The sequence below is a fragment of the Temnothorax longispinosus genome, chromosome 4, assembly GCF_030848805.1.
Source record: "Temnothorax longispinosus isolate EJ_2023e chromosome 4, Tlon_JGU_v1, whole genome shotgun sequence".
NCBI classification, from domain to species: Eukaryota; Metazoa; Arthropoda; class Insecta; order Hymenoptera; family Formicidae; genus Temnothorax; species Temnothorax longispinosus.
The window spans coordinates 7865553-7890056 of NC_092361.1; the positions used below are offsets into that span (position 1 = coordinate 7865553).

At 35.8% G+C, this 24504-nt stretch overlaps 1 protein-coding gene and 2 long non-coding RNA genes across 3 annotated transcripts in view; 2 read left to right on the plus strand and 1 right to left on the minus strand.

Annotated features, from left to right (window-relative positions):
- LOC139811721 (uncharacterized) overlaps nt 1-24504 on the minus strand; it is a 398927-nt gene that overhangs the window by 294487 nt on the left and 79936 nt on the right. The gene's annotated exons all lie outside the window — the stretch shown is intronic.
- On the plus strand, nt 4648-6989 carry LOC139811277 (uncharacterized). Its single transcript, XR_011731593.1, has 3 exons — nt 4648-4952; nt 6399-6709; nt 6823-6989. It is a non-coding gene; the product is annotated as an uncharacterized lncRNA (long non-coding RNA).
- LOC139811370 (uncharacterized) lies at nt 7402-13544 on the plus strand. The gene is made up of 8 exons (XM_071775634.1): nt 7402-7510; nt 7644-7788; nt 7864-7943; nt 9135-9495; nt 10468-10726; nt 10802-10864; nt 10949-11152; nt 13161-13544. Exons 1-8 carry the CDS (start codon nt 7495-7497, stop codon nt 13521-13523), a joined length of 1491 nt encoding a protein of 496 aa, XP_071631735.1. The 5' UTR covers nt 7402-7494; the 3' UTR covers nt 13524-13544.

Consider the following 24504-nt stretch of genomic DNA (forward strand, 5'->3'; position numbering starts at 1 on the left):
GCGATAAGGCGAGGATCTGGGACAGTCAGCGGCAGTTGAGATCCATCCGGGGCGAAAAGCTGAAAAGGAAATTAACCGATTAATTAAACATACACATTTTCTACTTACCTGGTCCGTCGGGGGTGGTCCCACGTTGTCCATCGATGATCCAGCAGTGGGGAGGCAGCGTCGGGGCGTCGAGACATCCTGCGTCGAGAACCTGAAAATAAAAGAGAATTAATGGAGTATTGTTGCAATATCGTGCTATAATTTCGATACTTACCTTCTCGGTATATCAAGGTCAAACCGAGTGGCGACCGTTTGATAGGCAAATCTGGCTGAGATTTCACATTTTCGTGTGATCCACGCACCCAGAGAGTGACGTCCGGTCACAACCTAAAATATAGATTTGCAGTACTGACAGTGAATATCGGAATGCAGCCATAAACTTCCTGACGTTGAATAACTCCAAGAAATAAAATTATTCAATATTTTATACTACTTATCTCTTTCGCGACATTCGTGCGCAAATGCACAGTGTCCTTCTTTCGGTGTGCAAATGCACGGTGCGCTTTTTTTCGTGTGCATCTTTTCCGTGTGCAAATGCACGGTGTCCTTCTTTCGGTGTGCAAATGCACAGTGCGTTTCTTCTCGTGTGCATCTTTTCCGTGTGCATCTTTTCCTTGTGCAAATGAACGGTGCGCAAATTTTGCGTGTCCAAATGCACGGTGGGCATATTTTCGTGTACAAATGAGCGGTGCGCATCTTTCCGTGTGCAAACGAACGGTGCGCATCTTTCCGTGTACAAACGAACGGTGCGCATCTTTCAGTGTGCAAACAAACGGTGCGCATCTTTTCGTGTGCAAACGAACGGTTGTGACCGGATCAACGATTAATATTGTTAATATTGAATTAATAGCCACTTACTACTTGGGCTGTAATTACGGTCGCCACTGTATTTTCCTGGGTGAATACAGAAACCTGGATGATATGCGTTGCCCCGTCCTTCCTTTCAGCGTAATGGCTGCCGTTTCCTACGACGCGGACGTATTCAAGGCCGTTGGCCACGCCCTGGTTAAGCGCACGTAATATTCGGATATTCGGAGAGGATATTCACTGGGGTCGCGAATAATGAGTCTTTGTTTATTATAAACAAATAACAATTTAATAATTTCAAAGTTACAGTATTTCCGTACACGAACGGACAGGTTCTATCGCGCACTGACCTGCGTCGATTGTTAACGAACTCTGATTCACCGTCGCTAAGAGCTTTATGCGGTTAATTACCGTTATCGCGTGGTTGTTGTTCACGTAACTATCGTATACGGCAACGGGATAAGAATACGGAATCGAGTTGTATCGCGGAACGTGTTCACGCCTCGAAATTCAATCGTAGACTGTCCGGGAGGAACGGGTCGAGTTCCCCCTCCTTGATGCTTGCGCAGGCGTAGAGCCTCGCTTTTACGCGCGAACATGATGTAATCGCGCGCCTTTTTCCTATTGGCCAATCGCATCGCTTGGTGACGAGCGACACGATCCGTGTTATCCTTACCCGTGCGCTGAGCCGATCTCATTGGCTCAGCTCAATTCTGACTGAGATACTGAAACGGGATTGGACGGCGGACAAGGGCTCTCGCTTCGGTCTCGGCGATGCGGCAACCAATGCCAGCCGTCGCAATTTGCACGATGTGCAAGTTCGCGGCGAGTCACTCGGAACGTTTTCCGAGTGACCGAAAATGGTCTCTTTGACGTTCCCTTTTGCAACCAGGTAAATAATCTTTGTACTAGAATCAAATTTATTAATTCTCCTTTTCTTTCAGGTACCGGGTCATCGCGGGATCGTCTCGCCCAATCAACGGATTGGTAATCATCGTCGGTAAGTATCCGAACGGTAAGTATATAAAATAAGAATAATACTGAGTAATACATATTGTTTCGACAGGGAAAAACATAAAATTAAAGAATACAATGTAAAAATCGCGTTATTGAACGAATCTCGCTAAGTCGAGCCATGCTCGCTTCTCATTGGTCATTTAGACGTTCTTGCGATAGAAAGTTGCGCTACGCGCTCCGATTGGCTGAAAGCCTCGTGAAATTAATAAAGTGTTTGAAAATAAGTAGTATAATGTTAAATTGCCAGGAATCAATCCTATTGGCTCTCAAATGGTTTATAATATCTGAAATGCTCGAATCTATGAAAATTGATAAGAACTTACTGAAAATCGATCGGGACGCTTCCCATTGGTCGCTGTGATTCGACATTTTGCTTGGTCTGTCAAAACTTGTTAAAACTAATAAAATAATAAATTAAATACAAAATATCGTAATTGGGACTCCATTGGTCCTCGCTCGTGCTCTCGGCACTCGCTGTCGCAAAGCATGCGTTTTAAGGTTTAAGGGTCCTCGGGAACCAATCGGGGATCGATCTCGAGGCTCAATAATAGGATGTAAAGGGTGTAAAGGGTAAATATCATGCTGACGGTTTGTACGTCTGGAAAGTTTATGATAATAGGAAAAATATGATAAGAGTGACCACTAGGTATTCCTTGAACTTCATCTTTGTGATATTCAATCTTTTTATGACATGTAATAAGGTCTCGCTCTCGTAACGTTGGAATACGCTAGCAGCAGTATACAAACTATTGAAATTGCAAATAAAGTGAAAATAAACGCTAGGACTATAATCCTGTACTTGTCTGAATCCATTACGAAATGCTGGCCTGTGATTGGCTCTTTTGCGGAATCTACTTTAATGCTTCTAAAATGTAACCCGTCTCTGATTCGAATCGTTATTGGCTCTAATATCTTAATGTTGAAAATGTTTCTTTGAAAATCTTATTTGAATGTGATTGGGTAGTTAAGGATCTTTTGAATGAAGAGAATATCAGGTATGATTAACATAGATTATTATATATTTTTCTTATGCACAATTAACGTAATAATAATAAAAATAAAGAAAATAAAATAAATCATCTCATCGTCATCTGTCTCTTTGTCGCTTATTCGCGTTACATCTAAATAGAACATCGGTCTCTTATACGGACTCGCGGTTAAATTGCACATGCACTTATGTTTAAAGAATAATAACAAAAAGATATAAAAAATGTTATTGTTATACGCGCACGGAATCGCTTATTCGTCCGTCGCTCTGGCTTGGCTCAATTGGCCCATGTTGTTCACATCGTCTGCGGTGTCCTCCGGTTGGCTGGATTCCCCGTGACGTACCTCGCCGATACCAGCGGGCTGTGTCGGTGGTTGAAGCTGCGCCTCGCCGTATCCAGCGGACTGCGTTTCGATAGGCTGACCTTGTGAGAAGCGTATCGCCTCTGATATTATCTCCTCGATCGGCGAGAGGATCTGCGTACTGGCTACGCTCTCAAAACTGCAGTCCCCCGCGTTCTCGGTATTCTCTGCTTCCGGATTGGTCGTTTCCCCTGGCTTCGCTGACGGTTCCGCCATGCCCCGCGCTGTGTCGGACGCCTGGGCTGCCGTGGTTGGCTGGCACTCTCCGCCGCTACGCTCAGAGTTCGACGCTGGAATTGATGGTACAGCCATCGATTTCACGGTGCGCGTCTTTTCGTGGGCAAACGATCGGTGCGCATCTTTTCGTGCGCAAACGAACGGTGCGCATATTTTGCGCGTCCAAATAAACGGTGGGCATCTTTTCGTGTGCAAAAGACTGGTGCGCATATTTCCGTGCGCAATTGAACAGAGCGAATTTTTTAATAATTTACTTTCTGTGTGCAAAAGACATTTGGCCAATAATTTCTGTGTCCAAAAGCACCGTGTCCGATTGAACCGTGCGCAAAGTGTCGTGTCCAATATCTCTGTGTCCTTTAGCACTGTGTCCATCTGAACGGTGTCCAAGTGAATGCCACTCCTTTGAAAATCTATGAAGTACACATGCACTTTATTATATCTCGATTAACTGATCTTGCTATTTCCATTCGTGTTTTTATTTGGAGACATCGGTAATAAATCTTTTCATTTCTTACTTTATATTTAAGAAATTATTCAAACTGTTAGTCTCTTTGTTGAATACAAAGTTGCGTTCTTTTAATCACAGATTGATGCATTTTTGCTAAAATAGGTTGAGCTTTTAATTTTTAAAATTCTACTACAATTGTTCTTTTACATGAGTAACATTTTAAATATTCGTGGCATAAACTAAACTTTTTACATGACCCCATAAATCGAAATTGAGTATAATGGAGGTTCGATGATCTTTGTGGCCAAGATACTACGTGCTTTTCAGTTAACGACACAAGTCGACACAAGCGTCATTCTATCTTTGTTGCTCACTAGATGTTGAAAAGAGACAGAATGACGCTTGTGTCGACTTGAGTCGCTAAATGAAAAGTACACACTGTTTCGCGGTTAATTCAACATTCGTGTTGTTCATTTAATAAATCTCGAACAGAAATAGCAGATCCGTTAGTCGAGATAAAGACAAGTGCACGTGTATTTGACTATAATCAGAGATTTTCAAAGTCGTTTATTTCGAAAACAAAGTCTCGAACGAAAAAAATTATTCTACAATTTCGACTTATTTTGATACCAGGAATTATCTTGTTCTTGGTGCTATGAATTACTATCCATCCTGTATATAAAGAGCAGAAGACAAATTATCCATATATACAAATTTTTGATCCAGAATAATTTGTATTTGAAATATTTCTATTTTACAGATTTGTAAAACATTGCACAAACAACCGAAACATTTGCTAGACTTTTTGCTGGCGGAGTTGGGTACAAGTGGCTCGGTTGACGGCAACAGCCAATTAATTATTAACGGCCGCTTCCAACAGAAACAAAGAGAAAACGTTCTTACAAGATATATCAAAGAATATGTCACGTGCCACACGTGTCGCTCACTCGACACTATTCTTCAAAAGGACACTCGACTCTTTTTCTTACAGTGTGAAACCTGTGGTTCAAGACGTTCTGTTGCCAGCATAAAACCTGGATTCCAGGCAAGTTCTTTAAAAATAATATACAATACTTTAATATGGAATATATCATGATACATGTGTATATGATGATGTACACACATCCTTACATAACAAATATATATGTATGTATATGTTTTTCTTATGTTCCTTATAATATCGATATAAGAGATAATCTTGGGTGCAGTGCTCATATTTTTCTATATTTATCTAGTATTTTTAGACTCGTTGCCATTATAATAAATTTAACAATTAAACAATTAATTCTTGGTTTTGTCAACAAATATATATATATATCTACATAGCATAATATATGTATAAATGCAAAATAGCTCAATACTAGAGAAATTGCTCGATCGGTTTTTTTCTTTTTTTTTGTTGATCGAGCAACTTCTATAGTATTGAGCTATTTTGCATTTATACATATATTTATGCCATGTACATGTGCCATACATATACAGGGTGAGTTTTATTTTATGTGTCAATTATCTCAGAAAGTATTGGTTTATTAGATAAATGTTTTAGAAAAAAATTGGAGGGTTCAGAAGTGTCAATAAACATTCTTATTAGATTTATGGGTCCAACACTAGCCCCAAAATCTAATAAGATCATTTATTGGCTTCCTCTGAACTCTTCAACTTTTATCTGAAACATTTTTCCAATAAACCAATATTTTCTGAGATAATTGGTGAAGATAATTAGCACATGAAATAAAAAATTCACCCTATACAGGATAAATAGTACACATCAAAATAATGAAAGAAGTTCTTATCAACATAGGTCCGCAAATGATCTTCTACCGAGTTATGGACATTATAACTTTTAAGCTTAATTGGAGAAATAAGGCTCTGTTGGATGTCCAAAGTATTATTACAAATTGAATAATGGATTGAGATCGCAATGCTTTGTACATGTAAATTTTAATACATACTGTGTTGTGTGAATCGTAGAAAGTACTTGTTTGAATTTGACATGTCGGTGGCCACTCACGGGTAACAAGATATTCTAAGTGTGGCCTCCTCTAGGTGCCAGCTGTAAGGAGGATTAGGCGTAAAAATACTCGTTGAATATCTTGTCACCCGTGAGTGGACACCGACGTGTCAAATTCAAACAAGTACTTTCTACGATTCACACAACACAGTAGGTATTGAAATGTACATGTACAAAGCATTCCGATCTCGAGCCATTATTCAATTTGTAATAATACTTTGTGTAGTTTGCTGAAGATGGTCCGAATATGAATCAAAACGTACGTTAATTTCTATGAATAAATATAATTTCGCACGGTCAACAGCGATCGGCTCTTAATTAGCCCGTTTCCTTCCATGTGTGGACATTCAACAGAGCCTTATCTCTCCAACTAAATTAATTAGGTTTGTAATTAATCGTTAATAATGTCCTTTGAGAAGCAAGTGTCCTTGTATTGTTAATTTATCATTTGTTATCAATCATGAATTTCGTTGATTTCAGATGAACATAAATATGAAGATCAAAGGAAAATCAAAAAATAGTATTATCTGTAACTATGCCTATGATGGATATGTTTATAATATCAACAAATGTCTACGAGGTACGACATATAGATGCTCTGCTCGTCGTACTACTGGATGCTGTAGATTGATAAAAGTTGGCGAAAGTGTTAAAGTGATCATTAATCCTTTTCATGATCATACATCTGATAATGCAAGAACGCAGAAATATTTATTGAAACAAGAGAAGTTACATTTACCTCGTAAAACATTACAAACTCTCAAATATATATTTGACGATGTTTCTCGAAGGTAACTATTACAAATCACAAAATATTAATATTTAACATTATACTATCATGTTGTAATCATTACTAATAATTAATCTCATGTTTGTAAAATGATTGATATATGACATATTTCAGAAATCTTGAGGCAGCTACACTTATGACTTTCAAATCGATTAGAAGCCAACTAAATAGAGAAAGAATAAAGAGCAGGCCAAAGTTGCCACAATCTATAGCTACGCTCGCTGATGAATTGAACCATTATACACCAATATGTCATATTTACAAAGAGACCGCAAGTGATGGAAAAGAAGCATTTCTCTTCTCCGATGATAAACTGCTCACTGCACTTGAATTATCCACTGAAATTTACTGTGATGGTACATTTTTTGTAAGTTTACATGGATGCTGGTTTCATCTGAACCAAGTATTTAAATTTAAAATTATTTCTTTAATTTATTTACTAATTACATTTTTTTGATTAATTATTTATGCTTGTTATTGCAGGCACCACAAAGAAAGTGGAATCATTTAGGTTTACGTAATTCTCCCAGTGTTATACTGTCTATGACAATGACAATACCATTGCTGCCAGAACAGTACTTACAAAAGCCTATCATATATTATGCAATACCTGTGAAGAAAATGACCCTGACTATGAGAAGATAACAGAATTCTTAATTTACGTTGAAAAGACGTGGTTATCACGCTTTAAAAATAAGCGTGTATGAATGCCCTGTCAAAACAAACAATGCCGTTGAAAGTTTTTGTAATGTAATAAATAAAAAATTGGGCGACCATCATCCAAACATGTGGTTGTTTTTAAGTAGGTAAGATACAATAAATTATACTAAATTAATATCTACATTCTCTTAATAAAATAATAGAAAAAAGAAAAAGTAATAAATATTAATGCCGAGATAATATATAAATTAATTTTAATTATTTAATAATTTTAGAGAAACTAGGAAATGTCATAATGGATCAAACAATTGATTTAAAGCGTTTACACAATAATGAGGAAGTACGGTCTGTACGATCACGAAAGAGCATAGAAAGAGATGTGAAAATTTTTGAAGCACAAATCGATCTGATATCTGGAAGGTAAAACGGCACTTACTTTTTTTATTTATATTATTTTAGATTAATATTGATATTGTATTTCACAATATTTTCTAGATTACCTCTTCAACAATTTCTACGTATGTTTATTGGTAAATTAGATGACTATCGTTGGAAGGAAAGTTTTACTGTCCAAAGTAAGTAGAAACAAATAATTGTAGCAATTATACGCATATCCAAATCTGAGTAAAATTCTGTGGAGGATCTGAAGATACTTGTACGAATCTTTGATTAATGAAACTGATTCTTTACCATGTAAAAATATAGCAACGGATAATTTACACTAGTACGGATATATTGTTACAGCGCAATATTAAAATACAGAAATTTTTGCTTAGAGATTCTGTAGTAAAGAATCAGGGAGTCAATTGTGTATCTTGAAATGAGATAAAAATTACAAAGGTGACGAAATTTATTAGAATGTCTATGATTTTATTTGTCGAAATTTAGTAAGTCTGTTTATTTTTGTAATTTTTATCTCATTTTAATATACACAATCGACCCTCAAGGGACACAGCCATTCAGTGAGCGTTCGGTGATTTTTTAATACAATTTTTTGTTGCCTTTAGTTCTTTGCTGTATCTAAATGTAGGAACTAATTATAATAAATAATGAATTACTGAGCGCTCACTGATCTGTTTTGTTTACTGAACGCGCCGAATGTTAGGCATTGATCATTTCCTACTATTTTATAGTGTTCTTTATTTATCGTTTATTTGTCGGTCGTTTATATACCGCGGACCTACACAAACATTTACACATATGTACACACACACACGCGGGCACACACCCCCCACACACACACACACACACACACACACACACACACACACACACACACACACACACACACACACACACACACACACACACACACACAAAAAAACACACACAGCAGAGAGAAGAGAGAGAGAGGAGAGAGAGAGAGAGAGACACTTCCGTTGCAAAATTATGGCTCCTGCATACGGGATGCGGTAACACTTGCCGCGCGGCGGAAGTTCGCGTCAGCCAACTAAATCTTTCGCCGCGAAAAAAGTTCTACTTTGATTGGCTAGGCTGCGTTCGGAAACATCACCCGGGTACACACGGGTATACTCCTTTCTCCTTCTAACTCGCTGAGATAGAAAGAGAAGGGAGTATACTCGTGTGCACTCGGGTGACGTTTCCGAACGCAGCCCTACTGCGTCGCTCCTGGTGCCGCGCGGCAATTGTTTTCGCATCTGTGTGCAGGAACCATTACTCATCCGTTACAAAAGCTCTCATACATTTCCGTAAAAATTTCTTATTTGTTTCAAAAGCTCTAATTAAGCCTTTTTATGGCTTTATAGGCAAAGCAATTATTGCCCAATGTAATTTGAAAGTGACAAATATAATTAGTGTTATTAAGTTACAAAACATGGAAGCAATTAAAGGCAAACATAAAGACAGTACCGTCTACATTTATGAAGGATATACTTATCACATTGACAAACGTTTGGAAGGTACATACAGATGTTCGACTCGTCGTAACACTAGCTGTCAAGGATTAGCGATAGTCAGCGAAGATGGCCAAGTAACCGTTACCTCTTTGCATGATCATCCTCCTAATGACATGGTGGCACGTACATCAAAATTGAAACAAGAAATATATCGTCTTTGCCAAGAGAGTATACAGCCTATAAAAAAAATATTTGATGATGTGTGTGAAAGGTTAGTATAATAAACAAATAACATTTTTTTAAGCAATAGTTTCCAATTATTAATTATTACATTATTAGGCATTGCTTTGTACAGTAGGAATCAAAAATAAGTATTCAGTACTAAAATGTTACAAATTATAAATTTATTTAATGAAATAACAATAGTAGTAACGTAATGCATATATTTTAAAGATAACAAAATAGATAAATAATTATTAACAAAAAAAATTGCATTGTATCTTATTGCGGTTTGATTATATAATTTGATCACTTTTTATAAATAAGTAGTCATGTGACGAAATAACCTTCAAAAATTATCAAATATAAATAATTTAAAGTTAATAGCGTGTCGAACCTCCATTTGCTTTGATCACAGCTTCTAAACGCCATGGTATAGAATCAATTAATGTTTCTAAAACATATTGGTCAATTTTGCTACATTCTCAAATAAAGCCATTCTGTATTCTTTAAGATTCTTTCTCTTTGATTTTGGTATTCTACGATCTAATTCATCCCATAAGTGCTCTATAGGATGAATTAGATCGTAGAATACCAAAATCAAAGAGAAAGAATCTTAAAGAATACAGAACGACTGTATTTAAGGAATGAAGCAAAATTGACCAATATATGTTTTAGAAACATTAGTTGATTCTATATTATGGCGTTTAAAGGCTGTGATCGAAGCAAAGGGAGGTTCAACACGCTACTAACTTTAAATTATTTATATTATGTAATTTTTGAAGGTTGTTTCGTTACATGACTACTTATTTATAAAAAGTGATAAAATTATATAATCAAACCGCAATAAAATACAATGCAATTTTTTGTTAATAATTATTTATTTATTTTGTTATATTTAAAATATATTCGTTACGTTACTACTATTCTGTTATTTCATTAAATCAATTTTTAATTTGTAACATTTTAGTACTGAATACTTATTTTTGTGTGATTCCTACTGTATATCAACTTTTTATTTCAGGGATCCTGAAGCAGCAATGCATTTAAGTTATCCTGCTATTAAAAGCACATTGAACAGAATGCGAGCTGCGTACAAACCGCCTGTACCAAATTCTTTCGCATCTCTCAGTTTGGAGCTTGAAAAGTATGATGCATGCAAAGATATCTATAAAGGGACTGTAATCGCAGAAGATGGTAGCATGGGATTTTTATTTTCAAACAATGAATTGCTTAATGCGTTGAATGAAAGTACACAATTATTTGTTGATGGAACATTTTCGGTAACTTCAGTAATTATTCACTCGTCACAAACAAATGAATTTTATATAATTTGTTAACAATTAATATATTTACAGATTGTTCCTCGGAAACCGAATATAATTCAGTTATATACCATTCATATTCGTTATATGAATACGGTAGGTTGCAAGTTTTACAAAAATTGCATACTTTTCTTGTCTAGAAATCATGTGTCAAATTATTTACATGTCAATATTTCACAGGGAATTGCAACCATCTTTGTTTTATGTGAATCGCGAACTAAAGCTCTTTATCGAGCAATTTGGGAAAAGATAATTAAGCTTGCCCCAGCACTACAGAACAATGTAAAATTCATTATGGGAGATTACGAAAAAGCAGCGATAGCTACGTTATCTGAATTTTTCCCTGTAGCTGCAATACATGGATGTTGGTTCCATTTTAACCAGGTATACTTGCAATATAAAAGTTTGACGTTTCTTTGCTACATGTTATATTGTATACAGTGTGTCCCTGACCAACCATGCCACCCATTAATGACAGATACTTGAGATCATTTGAGACGAAATTAACACCAAAAGACCGAGGCTATAATAGTTTTTAAATGAGAAGTGTTCAAAACTGATCAATCAAATTGTCCGAAACTTGTGCGCTCAGTCATGTCCCAACAGGTGCATCCAGGAGCATAACCGCTCACTGAGCTGCTAAGTAGCAATTAAGTGTGATTGGTTAGATCCAAAGAACCAATCACATTCTATTGCTACTTAGCAGCTCAGTGAGCGGTCATGCTCCTGATTGCACCCATTGCATAGTAATAAAGCATAGAGATATAAGAAGAGTGCGCGAGCGAGCTGAAAAAGCGAAATAGAAATAGAAAGAGAAAGCTGCATATGGACCCTTCTGTCTTTGTTTCGCATGCGCGCGTAGACAAAGACAGAAAGGGCCTATATGCAGCGTTCTTTTTCTATTCCTATATCGCAGCCTCTTACGTGCTAGCATATGACTCGCGCACTTTATTCTTATATCTCTATGTAGTAAAGATATCAATTTATTCATTCTTCCCTATTTATTCATTCTTTCTCTAGAACTAAAACACCTTCACTACTATGGCTGCATTCCGATATTGACTGTCAGTACTGCAAATTTATATTTTACGTCACGTATACTATAGATTTTCAGTACTGAAAGTTGCTGACAGTGAATATCGGAATGCAGCCTATGCAATGGGACATGACCAAGCGCGCAAATTTTGGACAATTTGATTGGCCAACTTTGAACACTTCTCATTTAAAAACTATTACAGTCTCGGCATTTTAATGACAAGGTTTTCGTCTCAAAATAATCTCAGGTATCTGCCATTAACAGGTAACACAACAGGTCTGGTATACTCTGTATATTATTATATTAGGGATGGGATCAAGTTCAATATGTTAAAATCTGAGTCCAATCCAATAATAATTATATTACATTTTCTTAGATTCGAGTAAAATTTATAAGAAATAATATTTCATACACTGTACTTGTAAAGTAATTGAATCCCAAGTTAGTTAGTTTTGAATTTTAGAATAAGTGCTTGCAGGATTTAAAATGTAATTATCTAGTAGTTTTTATCATAAAGAATCAAATCTTTTACAAGTAGTATTCGAATATCTTATCATAATATAGTTATAATGTAAAATTGTAATAAAGAGATATTTGTGTGTACACACATATTATGCTTTACACATTAAATTTCTAGTAAAGTACTCATAGAAGGTTCGAACGTATTTGATCTGTACTCCGTCTAACGAGAGATTGAGTAGATTATGGAAGTAAACTCGTCCGTCTCGCGCAGGTCTCCGCTCACAAAACATCTATTTACATATGTTACATATACGGTACGCCAGTCTCTAGGGACTTTACCCCCACTTTGCTCGCCTATGCGCAGAACCACTCTCAATCTCGTTGGACGGAGTATAGGTTCGAGTCTATTTGGAAGTAACATTCTTGTTTTTTGAGGTACTCATAGAGAGTTCGAACCCATTTCGTCCAGGGGATCGATTGTGTATTTTGAAACAAGGTGAAAATTACAAAAGTGGGCAGATTTACTAGATTTCAACAAATAAAATTGTAGATACTCTAATAAATTTCCTCACTTTTGAAATTTTCACCTTGTTTCAAGATACGCAATCGAGCCCCTAATTCGAGTATACTTAATCTAAAATACTAATACTATTGCCTATATTTTTCGAAGTGATCACAGAGAGTTCGAAATTGGGCCAACAGATTCGAACCCACTTGTAAGATATTTAATTCATTAATTATTCTATTAATATTGAGTATTTATATGTGGTGTATATATATTTTATTATTTATATATATTGCAGTCTTAATCCTATACACGTAATACGAATATGCAGAGTATGTAAAATTAAATAAAATTAATAAAATATTTTAATAAAAATTAAATATTTTCAGTCGATACTGCGCAAATTGCGACAATTGAAATTAACTAATGCTCCGAAAACTTTAATATCAATGGCAATGTCCGTTCCATTAGTGCTGCACATTAAATTTGAAGAAGCATTCGCAATATTGCAACGTACTGCTGATAATATGTGCGATGATCATCCTGCTGTATTACAGTTTATGTCATATATGCGTAATACATGGCAAAACATATCTGAAAAAGTTTCAGTCTACAACTGCCCTGTGCGAACTAACAATCTAGTGGAAAGCTTCCACAACCAAGCATCCAAACATTTCGGCAAGCATACAAATTTATGGATATTTATAGGTACATTATTTTTTTTATTTTATATGTATTACGATAAACTGTAACTAACAACAGGAAAATTAACAGGTTGTTAAGGTTCCTAGGCTTTTGCCACGGTCATATGGGATCGTGACGTTAGAGGCGAGAAAAGACACGTTGAGAATTCCAATTTCGTCCAATTTCTAAAGGTTGAAGTACACTTCAAAAATAGTATTACATTCATTTTACGGCTGCTTATTAACTGTCAAGCGAAAGGGATAGACCTCGGAATATTTTTGAAGTTTACTAAAATGATCTAAAGTGTTATTTTATGCAAATATCTTTTTATTAGGAAATTGCAAGCAAGAATTCTCAGCGTGTCATTTCTAGCCTCTAACGTCACGATCCCATATGTAGTAGAAATACACGTCGTCGATCACGACGAACTATAAGGACGAGTCTTCTCTTAGAAAATGTTGGATCAGTTGAAAGTGGATCTGAAGGGCACCATAATTGTGAATTTCTGGTACTTCAACACCTGAAAGGATCTCGCCAGCAAGAGTAACAGAATATTCGCCAGAACATTCTCTAAATGGTAAATAAATCATAAAATTTTCGCTTATGAATATATTTAATTTGTAATTACATTGTATAATTACTCAAATCCAAATACATTTTAGATACATATATGTTATATACAGGGTGATTCAGGACCTCTGCAACAAACTCTGAGGAACAATAGGTCTCGCAGAAAGGATTATTTTTTGCCAAGCAACCCATGTTCTCTGACGCGTCGTTTAGAAGCTACACGACCACGCAGACAGGTCTTAGGTGACATTTATTATAATTATGAGATGAATTATTCATTTATTGTTTCAAGTACACTTGCAGACAGTTTACAGAAGGCGGTCCAAGTGTCTACCCTGAACCTAATTGCATTCATGATACCATCGTAACATTGATTGTCGAACTCTATCGAACCTTTGAGGTCATGTTGCGGCCAATCTGTAGCGCAATCAGGTTCAAGGTAGACACTTTGAAAACCTTCTGTAAACTGCCTGCCAATGTACTAAATAATTTATCTCATAGTTGTAATAAATGTCACCTACGACTTGTCTGCGCGGTCGCATAGCTCCGAAATGACACATCAAAGAACATTGGTTGCTTGACAAAAAATGATCCTTTCTGCGAGATCTATCATTCCTCCGAGTTTGTGGCAGAGGTCTTGAACTACCTTGTGTATGTATATATTATCAAGTCCATATCTTTATCATTTGTCCCCCTTAAAAGCATACAATTTTTGCCTGAATCATTTTTTTTCTAAAACTATGATTTTTTCTAAAACGTGATATCGAGATATTTGAGTAATATATATACAGGATGTCCCATTTTAATCGATAACCCAAAAACTTTTTTATTTGTGATTTTAGAAAGAAATACTTCAGACGAAAGTTGTTTGGTTTAAAGAGGGACATATAATTCTAATTCATACGTGTCATACATGTCGTTATTTTCAAGAAATTTTAAGGGAGACGAATTTCTTAAATAAAACAATTTTTTCTTTCAAATAAAAGTTGTAGATCTCGTCGAAACGTTTTCAAAACACTATAATAAAGCTCTCTTTCGTTAAGAATTTTCTGAGATATTTCAAATTTTGTCATATTTTTATTATAAAATTTAATATAAAATATGAAATATCTCGTAAAGTATTCTCTTTTCCATGACTCTGCCTTGATACTTTTATACGCAGAATAATGAGAGAAACCGATTGTTGTAAAAAAAAAAAAAAAATTATTTTGAAAATTTTTATTACATATTGTAGACGCATTTAATTTTACAAAATTGCAAATGTAGAAGTTAATATTATTAAATTCCTTTCATTATTCTACGTATAAAAGTATCAAGGTAAAATCATCGAAAAGAGAATATTTTACGAGATATTTCATATCTTATATTAAAAATATCATGAAAACTTTGAAATATCTCAAAAATTCTTAACGAAAGAGAGCTTTATTATAGTGTATGGCTGAGTCGCAAATTTCATACCATTTAAACTTTTCTCATTTAAAAACTATTATAGCCTCGGCATTTTGTTTTGAAAACGTTTCGATAAGGGCTATAAGAATATGCAATAAAAAATGGAAAGTTCCATTTAAGAAAAGATTTCTCGATTACATTACCTGGCTTTGAGAAGGTCACTCAAGGTCAAGTTCATATTTTCATCATCTGTTTTCCTTGAAACCATACAATTTTTGTCAGAAACATTTTTTTCTACAACGTGATATCGAGATATTTGATTATCAAAATAAAATGGAATACCCTGTATATGGGGCATTTAAATTGAGACGCCTAAATATCTAACAAAGCAAAATAGAAAAAAAATGTTTCAGACAAAAGTTATAAGGTTTAAAAAGATACATTTAAAAGCAATATTAGTTCGACCATAAGCGGCGTTACTAAAGTCAAGTTAAAGTCAACTTAATTTTTTAAATAGAAACCCTTATTTTTTATTGTATCATCTTTTTCTACTAATAAATTTTAACAACTTTTGTTTAAAACATTTTTTTATTTGCCTAATACTTTTTGAGATATACAAGAAAAACTAACTTTTTCGATATTTAGTTTAAGATATTTCAATAATTGTTTGTCGGAGAAAAAGCGATAAAGGACTTTTTGACTTAATTTGGTCTGACAAAAAGAAAAAATAAAAATTTTCCGAAATTTGTGACCTCAGTCATGTCACATTGCACAACAGGAAAGGTATTTTTAAACGCATCAATTCTATTCGTGAAACTGATATAGATATAGAAAATTCCTTAAAAATACTTTCACTACTATGTAATGTGACATGACGGAGCGCGCGAATTTCATACCATTTTAATTGATCAAATGTAAACTTTTATCATTTAAAAACTATTATAGCCTCGGCATTTTGGTATTAGGATTTTCTTTTTAAAATGATCTCAGGAATCTGGTATTAACAGGTAGCACATCAGGTCTGGGATACCATGTATACTTCATGTGTGTATGTGTGTGTATTTATACATAATTTCAGATGTTGCCGAAAACGTATTCAATGTTCCTGAGGACGATTACGGATATTAGTACAAAGATGTGACAAACGTTGTAAACAATTCTTTACCATATTTTCCTGTACAACAGTCTTCATTAAACTCGGGTGACAGAGAAGGAAATGAAAGGCTCGAAGGAACTTGCGTTATATGTTTAGATCTAAAAGCAAATCGATTAATTATACCATGTGGTCACATGTGTGTGTGTGCAGCTTGTGCTGATGTCTTTACAGCAGATACGTGCAATGATGATAAAAAATGTCCAATTTGCAAAGAACAAGTGCAAAATATCATTCGAGTTATTGTGCCATAAACTAAAATATTTTAATTTATTTAAACTGATTCACTTGTCTCTTCAGTTTTATTATAAATTGCGAGTTTTTATTTGTATTAATACTGGAATTAATATTATATATGTATATATATATATATATATATAATATATATATATATATAGATGTTAATATATATATATTAATATTATATATACACTCCTCACAAAAATTAAAGGAACACTTAAATTTTCTTAAAAACTAGGCAAATTTTGAGCAGCTGTATCTTCGTTAAAAATGAACGAAATTTAAGTTTTAAAAAAGGGTTTTAAAGCTTGAAATCTCTACTTTCAGAAGATCACTATTTTCTTTTAGTTTCTGTGAGTTTGGCAATTTTTACATATAGAAAACCACGAGCTGAACAAAATGGAAAATGTTCTTCTCACTTTGTGGCCCTGTCACGTGCCCAAAAAAATCCTGCGACATTTTTTAACTTTTCAATGTGAAAGCTCGAAGTTTTCCCTACAAAATCTTTTTTTGAAAATGTTTCTACGATTTTTTGTTACTGAGTTATCGCGGATTGAATAAAAAATGAGCATTTTGACTTTGATTGCTCATAACTCCGTTAAAAATTATCGTACCGCAATTCGCAAAATGGATTCTTAAAGCTAAAACTTTGCTCTATCAAGTGGTATAATCGCCAATTTTTCATAAAGATTTTTGGATACATTACAAGTGAGTAAAAATATCGTAAAAATTTGCAATTTTTTACTTTCTTATTTAGATCCAAAAAACAATTGTGCAGAACAACAACAAAAATTTATTCTTTACGTTTTTTTGTACTTTTAAGTATCCTACATTTAAAAAAAATTTGCCGAATAGCTATATATATATATATAGATGTTAATATATATATATTAATATTATATATACACTCCTCACAAAAATTAAAGGAACACTTAAATTTTCTTAAAAACTAGGCAAATTTTGAGCAGCTGTATCTTCGTTAAAAATGAACGAAATTTAAGTTTTAAAAAAGGGTTTTAAAGCTTGAAATCTCTACTTTTAGAAGATCACTATTTTCTTTTAGTTTCTGTGAGTTTGGCAATTTTTACATATAGAAAACCACGAGCTGGACAAAATGGAAAATTTTCTTCTCACTTTGTGGGCCGGTCACGTGCCCAAAAAAATCCTGCGAAATTTTTTGACTTTCCAATGTGAAAGCTCAAAGTTTTCCCTACAAAATCTTTTTTTGAAAATGTTTCTACGATTTTTTGTTACTGAGTTATCGCGGATTGAATAAGAAATGAGCATTTTGACTTTGATTGCTCATAACTCCGTTAAAAATTATCGTACCGCAATTCGCAAAATGGATTCTTAAAGCTAAAACTTTGCTCTATCAAGTGGTATAATCGCCAATTTTTTCATAAAGATTTTTGGATACATTACAAGTGAGTAAAAATATCGTAAAATTTGCAATTTTTTACTTTCTTATTTAGATCCAAAAAACAATTGTGCAGAACAACAACAAAAATTTATTCTTTACGTTTTTTTGTACTTTTAAGTATCCTACATTTAAAAAAAATTTGCCGAATAGCTATGAGATTTTCTTCATGGTGGCCACTATGGTTTTACGAAGCAAGACGTACAAAAAATTGTGAAATTGCTTAATTTCAGTAAAAATCAAGGAAAAAAATTAAAAATAACGTTGGGCGGACGTTAAAAAACTGTTTTCAATTACGCTGACAATACATTAAAGATGAGTAAGTGTCAGCATAGGCTAGAAAGACTTTTTTTAATAAGAAATTAATGTTTTGTGTTTTCGAAATTTGATAAAATATCGCTGGCATTAGCGTTGTCTAAAAAGTACCACGAGAAGGTTGCCCGGTTGGATTTACGCTTATCGGTTTCGCATATTGATACAACGCTGTATCGCTATTTGAGGGATTTGCTGCCAAATTTCTTGAAGGGCTTTGGCAAGCAAAGCCAAATCGGGAATATTACGATAATTTTCGCGCAATCTTTGCCCTAACATGTCCCAAATATGCTCGATTGGATTCAAATCGGGACTCATTGCATCCGCCAATGAGTCTCGATACGGCGTTGTATCAATATGCAAAACCGATTACGAGAGGTCATATTGAATAGAGGCGGGAACACACATTATTAAATTTATTTTACCACCTACGACCATCCATCCACTCACCCACATACGCACGTATGTACGCACGCACGCACGCACGCACGCACGCATAACGAAGCGTAAATCCAACCGGGCAACCTCCTCGTGGTACGCTTTGAGTAACGCTAATGCCGGTGGTATTTTTTCAAGTTTGGAAAACACAAAACATTAATTTCTTATTAAAAAGTCTTTCTAGCTTATGCTGACACTTACTCATCTTTAGTGTATTGTCAGCGTAATTGAAAACAGTTTTTTAACGTCCGCCAAACGTTATTTTTAATTTTTTTCTTTGATTTTTACTGAAATTAAGCAATTTCACAATTTTTTGTACGTTTTGCCTCATAAAACCATAGTGGCCACCATGAAGAATCTCATAGCTATTCGGCAAATTTTTTTTAAATGTAGGATACTTAAAAGTACAAAAAAACGTAAAGAATAAATTTTTGTTGTTGTTCTGCACAATTGTTTTTTGGATCTAAATAAGAAAGTAAAAATCTGCAAATTTTTACGATATTTTTACTCACTTGTAATATATCCAAAAATCTTCATTAAAAAATTGGCGATTATACCACTTGATAGAGCAAAGTTTTAGCTTTAAGAATCCATTTTGCGAATTGCGGTACGATAATTTTTAACGGAGTTATGAGCAATCAAAGTCAAAATGCTCATTTCTTATTCAATCCGCGATAACTCAGTAACAAAAAATCGTAGAAACATTTTCAAAAAAAGATTTTGTAGGGAAAACTTTGAGCTTTCACATTGGAAAGTCAAAAAATTTCGCAGGATTTTTTTGGACACGTGACCGGCCCACAAAGTGAGAAGAAAATTTTCCATTTTGTCCAGCTCGTGGTTTTCTATATGTAAAAATTGCCAAACTCACAGAAACTAAAAGAAAATAGTGATCTTCTAAAAGTAGAGATTTCAAGCTTTAAAACCCTTTTTTAAAACTTAAATTTCGTTCATTTTTAACGAAGATACAGCTGCTCAAATTTTGCCTAGTTTTTAAAAAAATTTAAGTGTTTCTTTAATTTTTGTGAAGAGTGTATATATATCATTTTAGTACAAGACTTATATACAAAATTCGTCGAATTATTTCCAGTACGTAATCAAACCGGTAAAATCGTGGTCAAAGCCCTGGAAACGGTATTTGACAGATGGGGAACTATTCCAGAGTCGATTGTCACAGACAACGGCACGGAATACGTGAATAAAGACGTTAAGGCCTTCCTAGCAGCTCATAAAATTAATCACATCACCACCCCGTTAGCACACCCGCAAGCGAACCCCGTAGAACGCGTTAATAGAACAATAAAACCCATGATTGCGGCATTTATAAAAACTAGTCAGAACGAGTGGGATGAAAACTTGTCAAAACTCCAACTTGCGTACAATACGGTGCCTCACTCGGGCGGCAGAGTCACTCCGTTCTACTTGAATCACGCGCGAGAAGCTAACTTGAACCAACGGAAACGTTTAGTTCTCAATAACCAACAAGTGACTGACGAAGCAATGACTGATTGGGTCGAACGGATAGCCAAATTTGACGAATTGCGCCATAAAGTTAAAAATCAATTAAAGATTTATTCCCAAAAACGTCTTGCCAGGGCTAATTTAGACAAAACAAAGCAGTTCGACTTAAAAATTGGCACTACAGTCTACTATCCGAACAAAAATTAAGTAAAAAAGTCGAAGAATACTCTGCTAAGCTAGCCCACCGGTATTTAGGCCCGGCAATCGTAAAACGAATAATTGGGCCAATGATTGTTGAATTGGCGATAAAAACGATAAAATTGTCGGGAAATATTATGTAACAGATCTGAAAATTCCCCGCCGTAGTTTACGTGGCACTTTTGCGTTAATAGATTGACAAAAAATTTTAATAAGGACAGCTGCTCCAACTACCCTAGCGACATGAGCGACAAAGGGGAGACCGCCAAGAGTCTCCATGCACTACTGGCGGAAAAAACTGGAAATCGAGGCCAGAGTACGAGCCCTGACCGAGGAGATCGAGTCCAAGCGAAACAAACGGTATCAGCCATCGAAGCACCGGCAACAGACGTCCCGAAGGCTTCAAAACCTACTGAGTCCGACAAATTGTCAGTGGGCTCTGACGAGTCATTTGTCTCGCCTGCCTCTTCGCTCCGTAGGCCGCAGTCGAGTCGCAGAGAATCCGATCCAGAGGCTATGCCGCGTAACACAGAAGCGGCTCAGTTACTGAGGGAAATTCGCAATCTCCCACCACCGAAGCTCAAGCTTACATTCTCAAAAAGGGTAACCGATGCATCCATCGAGAGAACGTCTTACGCAACAGGATTCCACCGGGAGGGCAACATACAAAAGTGAGAGGCAAGGGGACTCACTTTAATCAAGCACCCCAATGAGATGTAAACCCGACCGTGCGACCTCCTCGCGGTACATCTTGGGTTACGCTAACGCCGGCGGTAACCAATGCGACACACGCGCATGCACGCAAACTTCCTTTTTAGGTCATGTTTGCGCGTTGAAATTGTTTAGCACACCTTTTTTGTAACGGACTGTCGATTACACTGTTACACCGCCAAAAATCGCTGTTTTTCACCTACATTGGAACCGTACGATAAATCGTCCGTTCCGCAGAAAAGTCGCGAACCAAGCCTGGAGACATCAGACATGTCGCAGGGCAAGGGACATGCGAACAAGGAGCAAAGGGTGCAGAGGACGGCAACACCGGTGCCCGTGGAGTGCAGCCAGGACACCCAGGGTATCGATAGCGGCCTGTGCGAGGCCGACAGCCAGTTAATAGCCGAGCTGTTAACACAAAGAGCTGACGAGGAGTTGAGCAGGCTGTTGGAGGTGGGCACTCAGCCCGCTGGTCAGTCCGAACGAGCCGAGGTTCAACCCAGGAGGACCGAGGTGCAGCAGGAACAGCAGCCGGACACAGCCGAATCGCAGCGCATAACATACACGGACCTGTAGGGCGTGTGTTTACTCAACGAGAGTAACCTTTTGTTTATTTTTATTTTATTTCTTTTATACGAACAGAAATGTTCGAGAGCACGCGGTTGCGCGAGATAGCGCGAGGTAACGAGACGACCACAAAAGCAAAGAGAAAGGCAGCAAGTACAAAAAATTATAAAGTTTATAATGTTCCAAAAATCAGATATATACAGTTATTTACAGATGAAGAGCCTGAGCGCGCACAGGCTTGAGCACGGCAAAAGCGGCGAGCGATTGAGCTGAATGCGGATGGCGAAGCAAAAAGCGGTTTAAGCGGTATAAGGCGGTGTACTAGCGGTGATCTACGAACGAGAATCGATCCCGCGCCGAGGCGGCGGTCGTTTTATCACCTCCGAGGCGAAACTCCCTCCAGACAAATTTCCACGAATTTCGGGAGGGTGATTGGCCGTCGGAGCCCTACGTCATCGCGCTGACGTCACTGCTCGCACGTGACGATCTGCGGATCGTTACTTGTTTGCGCTCGCTTTTGTTTATAGCATGGACCTTTCTATTGTGTAGCTTGACTTTGTTTGTTCACTCGGTCAGCTGTGGCAATGTTTTGCAAGCGATTAGCGAATTTCTAGAATATGAGCGAAAGAAAGATCCATGCTATACTGACAACTTTAATATTGAAGAGGCGATCTGCAATGCGGTTAAAACGACACGGTGGAAATTGAATTTCGTCGACCGCCCTCCCTGCATGCATACGTGTTGCGAGCAATTTATAACATCTGGCCTTATGCCTTGAATTGCTGTAATGACGCGATTTTCCGTACCGATTTGCATGATCTCGAACAATACGATAAATTTTAATAGAAACATAGGCATAGAATTATGTCGGATACACAAGGATTGTGATTCTTTTCATTATTTACTTTTATTTCTTTTTGTTTGATATAATCGTGCATGAAAACCTACCAAGTTAGGACGTAAGGTACCAAAAAGGTATGCTACCAGATAATAGGATAAGTACACTGAGTTACACCGATTACACTAAAAAATACACAAACACAGTACACCTGTCAAAACATTGATCATAAAATACCCTTACAAACAAATAAACGATAATACAGTCATTCACCTACCATTAAAGTTTAAACCAGAGGGCAAGAGTTAGATATCGTCATGAATTCGGACAAGTTCCAAATCGTCGTATTAGCATTTATATTCATTTATTCGCCATTGCAATAGTTTGCATATTACTTTAGCGTATTCGCACAAAGCCGGTTCACAGTCATATTATTTACCGTAAAGTTAAACAAGCATGAAGTTTTCCGAATACCTAATAGTTTCTACGATCATATTTTTGCCATTGATAATTAGTTTTCCAGATCCGTATTTAGTTTTTATTATTTTTACTTTATTCATTACATATATCATGATTTTAAACGATCCCGAAGGGGAATGACACACCTACACCTTTATAACACACTCTTACACCTTTTACACCCGTAGGGTAGAAACACTCATACGAGAACACCACCGATAGAGGTGCGACACTTTGTTACACTCAATACACCAGCGCGTTACGAACGAGCGTGCGAGACGAGCCAGCGTAGGCTCTACACTTAACGACACTTTCAATACACTTTTTACTTCATTCGTTAATACCGCGACGATTGTCGTTAACAATTTTAATTTGATAGTTAAACAAAGGCCAAATGGAGTCATTCCAGGCGTACATATATGTTTTATTACACTTTATTGCAATTATGCTCATTTTGATTTAAACTTTGCTACACTTTTATGTAATATAAAGAAAACTTAATCCGCCAGTGGTTAAAACAACATCAATTATTTATTACTCGACTACCTGGCTTAAATCTATATATAAGTACCGGACGTCTGTCTGTCTGTCTGTCTGTCTGTACGCGAACTACTCATTCGTTAGTGGACCGAATTTTTATCAAAAGTATATGAAACAGGGGTAGAATTTCCCGGGGAGTGCCATAAAGTGTATTGTTTTTTGTTACCTATTTTCTGGAAACCGATTTTTTTAATTTTTTTAACTTTTCGGGAAATAATCGACCGAATCTCAAAGAATTATATATGAAACAGGGGTAGAATTTTCCAGGGAGTGCTGTAAAGTGTATAATTTTTCGTTACCGATCTTTTTAGTAGCCGGTACCAAAATTTTTCCAATTTTTCCGAAATAATTGACCGAATCTTAAAAAATTATATGAAATAGGGGTAGAATTTCCCGGAGATTGCCATAAAATATATAATTTTTCGTTACCGATCTTTGGGGAAATCGGTATCAGAAAATTTTCCAATTTTTTGGAAATTAATTGACCGAATTTCAAACAATTGTATATGAAGTAGAGGTAGAATTTTCTGGGGAGTGCTATAAAGTGTATTATTTTTTGTTACCGATCTTTTTGGAAACCGGTTACAAAATTTTTCCAATTTCTCGGGAAATAATTGAATCTTAAAGAATTACATATAAAATAAAGTTAGAATTTCCCCGGGATTGCTATAAAGTGTACAATTTTTTGTTACCGATTTTTTTGGGAACCGGTTACACATTTTTTCCAATTTTTCGGGAATTAATTGACCAAATCTTAAA